We start from the raw sequence: 9346 nt of genomic DNA on the forward strand, positions 1-9346 counted from the left end.
TACGTGGATGGAACTAGAGGGTATTATACTAAGCGAAAGTAGTCAGCGAGAGAAAGACAAATATATGACTTCATTCATATGAGGACTTTAAGACACAGGACAGATGAACATAAGAGAGGAAGCAAAAATAATATAAAAACAGGGAGGGGGACAAAACAAGAGACTCTTAAATATGGAGAACAAACAGAGGGTTACCGGAGGGGTTGTGGGAGGGAGAATGGGCTAAGTGGGTAAGGGGCACTGAGGAATCTACTCCTGAAATCATTGTTGCACTACATGCTAATTTGAAAGTAAATTAAAAAAAATAAAATTAAATGCACCCACTAAAAAAAAAAATAATAAGCTCGCATGATTCTGCCCTAACCTCAGGAGGGTGGGTACCGTCACCATCCGCCCAGATGAGGAAACTGAGGTGCATAGAGGCGAACTCCTAAGGTCTTATAGCCAGTGGGCTGGCACGGCTGACATCTGAACCTAGGCATTCTGACTCCAGAGCTGAATACCAGATTATACAGGCCCACAATTTCTTACCTGAAACTTCTGGGGACACATGGGTCAGAATTCATAATTGTTCACACTTAAAGAGAACCTATGTGGTGCATGTACAGTGTGTGAGATTACAATCCCAGCAGGGTTTGATGCAGTACACCGTATAATGTGTTAAAAGTTCCGCGGTCACATTAATATACACTCCAGGTGGAATAAATAAACAACCATAAATAGTCTCAGCTCAGACTTTTGTCGACAAATGAGTTCAGGTCAGAACAGTTTTGCCAACCAATGAATTCTGAAAGGCTTTCAAAAGTTTTCCGAATTCAGAACAGCAGATAAAAAGCCGTGGACATGTACTGTCTTCTGTAACTAAATGAGAGGAGGTAAGTGAAAAACAGAATCAGGAAGGGCAGGGGGACTGTGGAGCTCCAGGAGTGGAGCGGGGGGTACAGGGGTATAGGTAGTTAAGGTAGCAAAAGCTTTTGTCCTCCATGTGGGCAATACCTCGAAATAAATGGAAGTTGTTAAGCAGTTCAGGTTCTCTGTGCCGGTGGGGGGCCACACCCCCTTTGTGTACAAGTGAGGACACTGACGAGAAGAGAGCCATGAACCTGTACTACATGTTGGTGCCAGAACTAGACCAGTAATAATCTGCCAGCATTTCGGCTACAACACGCTACAGTGGGTGAGGACTCATTCATCTGTTCACCCCACCAAGAGAAGTGTCACACTGCACTCATTCTGGAAGGGGCAACTGTTCTCTAAGCACTTTACAGATATCGACTCAGTTGATTCTCACAACAACCCATTTATCAACATTTGTGGAAACAGCAGCACAGAAAAGTTATAAGGACTCCCCGGACACCACATACATAGTGAGCACCTGCTCTGTGCCAGCCCCTGTTCCAAGGGATGGAAAAAAGGCCGTGAACAAAACCAAGCCCCTGCCCCAGAGACCTTACATTCTGGACATGGAACGCTCTTGTAGATGATAGAGGTCAGGTGGCTGGAAAAAGAAAGCAGGGTGAGGGGACAGAGTAGGTGCCCTTGGACACCTGTATAAAGGAGCAAGAAAAAGCATACTTGCTAATAATAATTTCAATAAACTCTGGAGCCAGTGTTCCTAAAGATCTTCATGATGCCCACTGAGTTGCAGCGCAAACGCAGTATTTTTATTGTCGTGGGGCTACTACATCAGAACCCTGGAGCTTAAGATAGAGATCAGGGAGGATAATTTTCTGAACGCCGGGTGTCCAGAACTAGCAGCCTGCACAAGCTCCTTGTCCCTTTTAGCGTTAACCTAATAAACAGCAGCATCCTGCTCTGTGACTGGCGCACAGGCTTGTCGCGGAGCCTCCACGAGAGAAGGCGGGGGACGCACTCCGGGAACCGTTAAGCGCGTTCCCGGGGCTTCAGCACCGCGGGGCCCTGAGCCTCGCTCCTCTGGGCGCGCTGCGGGTCGGCCCTCGGGCTTCCCGGCGCACGCGCAATGTCGGCCGGGCTCTCGGGCGCCGGCCACATCCGGGGCTGTGCGGGCGGCGCGGTTACCATGGCAGCGGGGTCGCGGCAGGCGCGCGGGCAGGGAGGTCCGGAGGCTGCGGGCGGCTGGGCCGCCGGCGGAGCCGCACAGCCGGACAATCGCGCCCGCAGCGCCGAGGGGCGGCCGGGCGGCGCCGCAGCCATGTCACTGGGCACCGCGGATCCGGCCTCGGAGACGGTAAGCGCGGGCGGGCCTCCTCGCTCCCTCCAGCTCGCCGGCTCTCGGGGCCAGGCGCGGTCCGGAGGAAGGGGCACACGGCCGGAGGCCGCCGGGTGACAGCTGCCATTATTGTTACCGCATAAGACCGACCCTTGGGCCCCCGCCCGCGTGCAGCCGGCCGGGCGTCGCCGCCCCTCACCCAGCCTCCAGCCGCCCCTAGACCCCGCCAGCCCGTGCACAGGCCGCCGCTTCCAGGAAGCCCTCCCGGACGCCGCGCCCTCTTTCGAGGCCCCGGCCCGTGCCGAGCCTGCTACCGCGGTCCGCGGGGCGACGGAGCTTACTGTGTAAGTGCTGGCCCACCCGTGCCTCCGGGGCGGGGGGCAGCGGCCGGCCTGGGTGTGCAGGGGGAAAACCCCCCCGGCCCCGACAACAGTGCCCTGCCCGGCGCTGATGGGAGAAGGCTTCCCCGGGGGAGGCGTCCCCAGGTTTACTCCTTTGGGTGAGGGCAAACGTGCTGTCCGCTCGTGCCTTTTCCAAGTGTTTTGGGTGCGCCCACTACCCGCTGGAGGGGAGGCATCCACGTGGGTAAGTGGCATTCCCGTTGGGGGAGAAGAAGGCAGGAAACAGAGCGTCAAGATCACTTCAGAGAGTGAGCTGTGCAGAAAATAAAACAGGCCCCACGTGATGGAGGTGTTGCAGAGGGCTGCTTTAGACGGGGTGCCCGGAGCAGCCGCTCTGAGGACGCCCTGGATGAGGACGAGAAGGAGACAGGCTGGTAAAGACCTGAGAGCAGTGGGGGCAGCAGCATGTACTAAGCATGTACCAGCATGGACTAAGGTCCTGAGAGGGGAGAGTGGGGTGTGGCGCAGCGCCTGCACGAAAGCTTGCTGGGACCTCCTGGGGGAAAGGGGTGTGCATGGAAGGTGCGCACCCGCCTGGCCACGGGAGCCGTGCAGGCCATGCAGGGAGCGTGGATTTTATTGCAGGCGGGGTGAGAAGCCTTGGGAGGGCTCCAGACAGAGGGAAATTTGCTCACTTTGCTTCCTTCTCACTGAGAGGGCAGCACTCAGCCGGGCTGGACAGCGAGGGCCCAGGCTCAGTGCTGCTGGCCCCTGGGAGCGACTGAACTTGTCCCTCAAGGCAGCGAGTCTTGCCTCATCTGGGAGGCCCGCCCACCTACACGCGACTCAGTTACCGCTAAGGCTCCTTCATCTTTAGAAAGTGACGTTTTATGTCGTGATTGTAAAACTCATGACCGTTAGAGAAAACTTAGAAAGTCCGTTTACCTGCACAAGACCTGGTCAGTATCTGGCGGATTTCCTTCCAATCTTTTTGCAGTGCATCTTTTTCCACGCACCTTTGAAAAAAGTTGAGAGCGTATTTGACTCGTTTTGTAACCTTTACTGTTTAATTTGTTGTTAGCGTTTTCCCACAGCCGCACGTTTTCACGAGCATGATATGAAAAAGTCTAACCTGTGGATGCCCTTGTTGTATTCACCCATTTCCCTGCTCTTTACTCTTTTGTTTTCGCTGTTCAGCTATTAGAAACAGTGCTACTATAAACATCCTTACGCACATAAACATTTGCTAAGCCCCTTACGTGTGAGGCTCTGAGGACACAGAACAAGTTAAGCCATGTTGCCTTGGTCTCAAGGAGAAACTGTTGCAAAGCTCTCTCCACGTCTAGGAGACGCCCTTGGTCCAGGCTAACGTGCGGCTTTTCTGCTAGCTTGCATCTGTGCTCAGTTAGACAAGAACCTCTTGAGAGCAGGCACTGTCCAGGCTGTCCATTCTCTCAAGTCCCTTGGAATAGAGCTGCCTCTAGGCTTGCTCGTGAACTTTCGCAGAGCGCTTACTGTGTGCCAGGGGCCTCACTGTGCGGCGGCCGTAAGCGGCTCCGCTGACCGCAGTACAGAGCCACGGGGGTGACGTAGAGGCTGAGTGGGGCCACTGGTGATTTAAGGGCCAACATTCGTAAAAAGGCTCACAGTTTCTAGAACGAGACAAGAAGAGCATTTATTAGACATTTACTATGTGTAAGGTTCTATGTCGTGTGCTTTATTAGCCCCCTGGCCCAGACCTCAGGTCTCCTCTCCCCCCAGCCCTGCCCCCGACCTTTTGCTCACAATCTCCTGTGCTCTCCTGCCTCCCAGATCATCCTGCAGCCTCACAGCACCACGGCTTGAACATATTTATAATGGCTGCTCTGAAGTCTTTGCTAAGTCCCTCATCCGGGCTCCTTCAGAAGTTTCTATTTCTGCTCTTTCCCCCTTCTAACGCTCACACTTTCCTGTTTCTCTGGGTATCTCATGGTTTCCTGTCGGAAGCTAGACATTTAGATGGAATGTGACAGCGACCCTGTGTCGCCACCCCTCCTCCCCATGGGCTTGGTGTTTGCTTGGTGGTCCGTGTTTGGTGAGTGACTTAGCTGGACTCTGAGGTCCTTCTGCCCGCGCTGTGCAGCCTCTGGTTCCCTGCAGGTTTTGTCTTGTTTGCATCTCTCTTAACTTCACTACCTAGGGGTCACCCTTGGGTCAACAGAAGCCATTTTTGATCAACGGCTGTGGGTAAGCCCCTTGGCCTGTCACACTGCGTGTGCCTGTGTGTGCGTGTGCGTGCGTGCATGTGTGCATCTGTGTGCGTGTGGCTTGGAGGCTGCTGTCACAGTGCGCGACTTTACGGTTTTGCCCACCCGCAGCCAGGGACTAGAGCTTGGGTTGCCCCTCTCCGTCTCCCCTGCACGGGCAGCCTTAGACGCGCACGTGCCCTCCGGACCTCCAGATATTGTACCTGTAGGCCTGGCTCCTGGGAGCGGCTCTTGTGGCCGGGTGGTTTCTTGTGCAGCCAGTGTTTGCCTCGAGGTTGTGCTAAGGCCCCTCAGCCAGGGTTGGTCTAGGTGTGTGGGGAGTGTTTCCAAGCCCTCCTCAAGCCCACGGCCACGTGCGCGCGGTCTAGCACTTGGAGGCAGCCTCCCTGACCCTCGAGGTCGACTGTGACCCCAGGAAGGCTCTTCTGGGCTCTGTTAAGCTTCTGGTTGTTCTTCAGACGGGCTTCCTGCTGCTGCCGTCACAGAGCTAGGAGGCCCCTGTCATGGCTCCCCACCACGTCCCCATTGTCTTCAACTTGGCATTGGAATCGGGGAGCCATTGGGATCCTCCACCATGCACTACAAATACAGCCAGGCCCCTGTGCTACCGCCCGGGGCCAACAGCAGGGACGGCCTCCTCGAGTGACAGTCCTGTTGTGGTGCGGGGAGGTGGGGGCCTGACCCTCCCTGAGCGGAACCTCTGCCCCGCGAGCAAGCTGGGGACCTAGAATTCCTAGTCGGCTGCTCCTGGGGTAGGGCTTACACCCTCCTTCTGGGCGCAGGGAATCTCCCCCACCGCTCACCACTGTCTTGCCTGCACCCACCTAGAGCCTATCTCCCTGGAGGAGTTCCCGTGGGACACGGCTGGGGGTGGGGGGGCAAGGGATGCCCCGGACTGTTCTCTCCCAGATTTAGTAGATTTTCTTGAGTGAATCTCCTCCGTTGCTCTCTGCCCTTAGGCCAGTTTCCAGAAACCCAAATGATTGTTTGTTTGATGACTTTCTGTATTAAACGGCTGTCTGTTGAGGAGACAGTCGTCCGAGCTCCTCACCCCATCATTCTGGAAGACCACTCCTAGGGAACGTATTGTATTCCTTTATCGCCGACACCGTGTACTGAATCCCCGCAGGCTCCCCCGTCTCCTTCGAGACCCGCTCTTTTTTCCCAGTGTCTGCTTAGTAAACATATACTTCTAGTGCTTTTGAAAATCCGGTAGAGGAACGTGTCTCCTTTGTTGAGGAAGCTGGGATGCACAGGGTCAGTGGTGTGGCCAACGTCACACAGCCGGCGGGGAGGCACGATGCTGCTCTGGGCCCCGTCGGGCTCTCCGCCCGCCTGCCCCGCGGCCGCCCCGGGCTCCCGACGCCCAGGAAACGGTGCGGCAGCTCAGACTCTGCTCAGAGACATCAACGCGTTCATTGTCTTTAACACAGCCCCTGGTCTGTCTGCTGCAGCCTGACTGGCGGGCAGAGGGAGGGAAGGCGGGGAGGATCCGCCGGGGGGAAGGCGTGGTGGGTGAGCGCACCTGTGGGAGACAGATCCCTTGGTTTTGTCCGCCACACGGTAGCCTCGTTTCCCTGTTGAGCCTTCAGGCCATTAAACAAGTAATGATGACCGGCGTCCACAGAGAAAGCCGTCGCTCCTCCTCTGTGCGGTTTCCAGCGGGTCCACACCCGCCGTCGGCAGGCGTGTCCTTTGCGATGCCAGGGCGCGGTCGCCACCGTGTCTCCCCAGATCTGGCACGGGATCTGCACGTTGAACCTGCTGCCTTCCCTTCCTAAACGTTGGGCGTCATTTTCACACGCTGTGCTCAAGGAAGACGCTCTGTGATCGTCACGTGCTAGTCGTGCCTTAAAACATCACTTGTGAAATGCCGCAGAAAATCCGTCAGTGGCTGATGAAAGATTCTGTTTATCTGGGGCACACGACCTTCCCCCCGTCCCACATCAGGTCACGCCACACCTTTAGTCCGGACCCTGTGTTTAAGATCGCTGGGCTGGAGGGCTGCCCCGTCCCGACAGCGACACCTTACCCACCCCGCACCCTTCTGGCACGGCCATATGTTTGAGTGGAACATCTGCTGGAAGAATTGTTCCTTAAGGTACTGATACTATGGCCGTATGGCTTAGTCCGTACTTGTGCTTTTCAGAAGGCAGCAAAGTCCCACGACGACACCGTGTGGGTTCAGCCGCACCCACACGGCTTGCTGAGACACGCTCACCAGCAGACACAGGCTTCTCGGCTCCCAGGACGGGTGTCAGTTCCTAACTCCTGGCAACCGCACCGCGAATCAACAGCACGGCGATCAGAGGGGATTTACGGGTTTACGTGTGTTCCTCCTTTCCCTTTTGTTAGGATTTAAAACTGAGTAAGTGAGTTAGCACAGAAACAGTCTTCTCTTGGGAAATGACATCCTCGTACTGAAATTAGGTGGTACAGGTTTTCCTCTACCCTCCACGGCCGGGCAGGAAGGTTTCTACAGCCAAATAAGGCATGTATTAATGCGCGTTGTGTTTTTAAATGACTTTGACTTGTTCTTGTCAGGATCCAGTCCCAGGTCCCTTGTGCCTTGATGTGAAGATGAATAAGAGAGCATTTAAACGATGTGAGACACGTTCCTTTTCGCCAAAACCGTTTCTTTATCGACAGTACATAGCGGATCCTTGGATGTGGTGCCGCTAGATGGACAGACGTGGAGCAGCCCGAGTGGGTGGAGCTTTGTGTCACGTCCGCCACCGTTCTTTGGGCTGCAACCGAGCGGGCTGGCCGCTGCCCACTTTGCATGTTCTGAGCTAACTCGGAGTGGGTTTCTTGAGTCACTGTCTCAGCAGCCGTGGATGGGCTGTTTTCACTTTGTACTTGTGACCGTGGGGGGCCAGGCAGGTTCCCTAAAATTTCACTGTTTCCATCTCTTCTTCCAGGGAGATGACAGTCTGTCCGCAATTACCTTTGACTCTGACTTTGAGACGGTGAGTGTGATCGGGGCACAGCCGCTTGTCCCACTGCTGGTTATCTGGCCCCTACACGTTACCCAAACACGCCCCCGGCTCTTTCCCCGCAAACGTGACGTTTAGAGCCGGAAAACACACTCTAGGGGCTACTCTGCACTTGAGGAGTTTTGAGCCCTTGGTTGGTATAGGTAACCGTGATTATAATTTTAAAACTTGTATCTGGGTGTTAGTTGTGAGTAGAGTATATTTGAGGCACATTCTAAGCTCTTATCCTGCTTCTGGTTTTGGTGTAACATGAAGGGGGGAGAGGGCTCTAGGCTGGAGAAGGGATTCGCTTTGGCAGCCGCGGCTCTGGCGGTGTGTGATGTCCTGGCACGATGGCCCCAGGGTCCCGTGGATGCCAGGAGTGGCCTGAAGGGAGAGTGGCCAGCAGGGGTCCCAAGGCAGAGCAGCCCCCAGCCTGGCCGGTCTGGGTTTGTCTGGGGAGCCGTGCTGGGTAGAACATGCAGCCTGCCGGCTTCGCGGTCACAAAAAAAGAGCACAAGGCACGTGTCCAGCAGGCAGAGTCACAGACGAGCCTCAGCGCATGGCTCTGAGGGCACGTGGCACCAGCAGGTCTCCGTTCCACCTCGGCTCTGTGCACTCGAAGGGGAACATCACGCGCCCGTTGTCTGCAGTGAGGGACCTCTGCAGATTAGGGGGTGTTCCCTCAACACCACTGAGGCTGTGGACCCGAGATGCTCCCCGGAGGAGGAGGGATCCAGCTCATGTCCAGGGAAAATTCAGATGGCAGGGCTCGTGGTTTCTGCTGGAAGGGAGGGAGGAGGGATTCTCTGTCCAAGAGGAAGCCGATGAGGTTTGTCCTTTTCCTGGGCACGCGGCAGGGCCCAGTTCTGCACTTGGCATCAGGGTTGCCCTGGGAGACGGTGTTCCGACAGGGCCCCTCCCGTGCGGGACCGTCCCTCCCCAGTGGGGTTTGTACTTGCCGTATTCCTGCCGAGTCCATCCTGGTGGACGGTCACACCTTGGTGCTGCAGGCGCTGGCCTGAGGACAGTCAGGGGGGCCGAAGATAGTTGTCCGCGTGGCATCTTCAGTGTGCTTCTAGGTAGTGTCCCGAGAGCTCCCGGGAACCCAGTGCAGCCAGAACACCGCACGGATCACGTTTTCCGGGGTCACCTCGCTGTGCTGTGTGTCTCTTCCTGGGCTCAGCCTTCACTCATGTCTCTGCTGAGTTAACCTCTTCTCTCGCTGCCCTTGCACCTGCTCTGACCCGTCCTGAACATGCCTGTGCTTCACTTTTGGGGCCATCGGGCTCCTCGAGAAGGCTCAACGTGCTTTACATCGTTTCTTTTCTTTCAGAAAGCAGAGAGGAAAAGTTTCCACAAACCTCCACCCACATCACTGAGTAAGTATGACCAGGCCCTTCATCCCTCCAATTTCTGCACTTTAACCCAGAGAAAGGGTTTTAGAAGCTGTCCTTCCCTGATGTCTTGGGAGAAAGATCAAGAATGGTCTTCTTCAAACACCTGGGGTTATCAAGAAGTGACACTCCCACCACTTGGCTCCATTTTGTGTTGGGGTCTCGGGAGCCGGCACTCTCGGGGTCCCCGCCTTCC

General features: G+C 55.8%; 1 protein-coding gene across 10 annotated transcripts in view; it reads left to right on the forward strand.

Moving 5' to 3' along the window:
* Positions 1-1946: 1946 nt before the first annotated feature.
* IQCE (IQ motif containing E) overlaps positions 1947-9346 on the forward strand; it is a 41858-nt gene continuing 34458 nt past the window's right edge. For 2 of the 10 annotated variants that reach the window (XR_007459713.1, XM_049639327.1), the window contains exons 1-3: positions 1947-2209; positions 7700-7747; positions 9090-9135. Coding sequence is in view for 5 of the 10 variants with exons in the window: in XM_049639327.1 (XP_049495284.1) it covers positions 1982-2209; positions 7700-7747; positions 9090-9135 (322 nt within the window). In the remaining 5 variants the exon portion in view is untranslated. Of the gene's footprint in view, positions 2210-2246; positions 2536-7699; positions 7748-9089; positions 9136-9346 lie in introns of those variants that run through there. The other 8 variants (XM_049639330.1, XM_049639329.1, XM_049639331.1 and 5 more) reach the window with 7 other exon arrangements.

Source organism: Panthera uncia, chromosome E3 (genome assembly GCF_023721935.1).
Source record: "Panthera uncia isolate 11264 chromosome E3, Puncia_PCG_1.0, whole genome shotgun sequence".
In the NCBI taxonomy this organism is placed as follows: domain Eukaryota; kingdom Metazoa; phylum Chordata; class Mammalia; order Carnivora; family Felidae; genus Panthera; species Panthera uncia.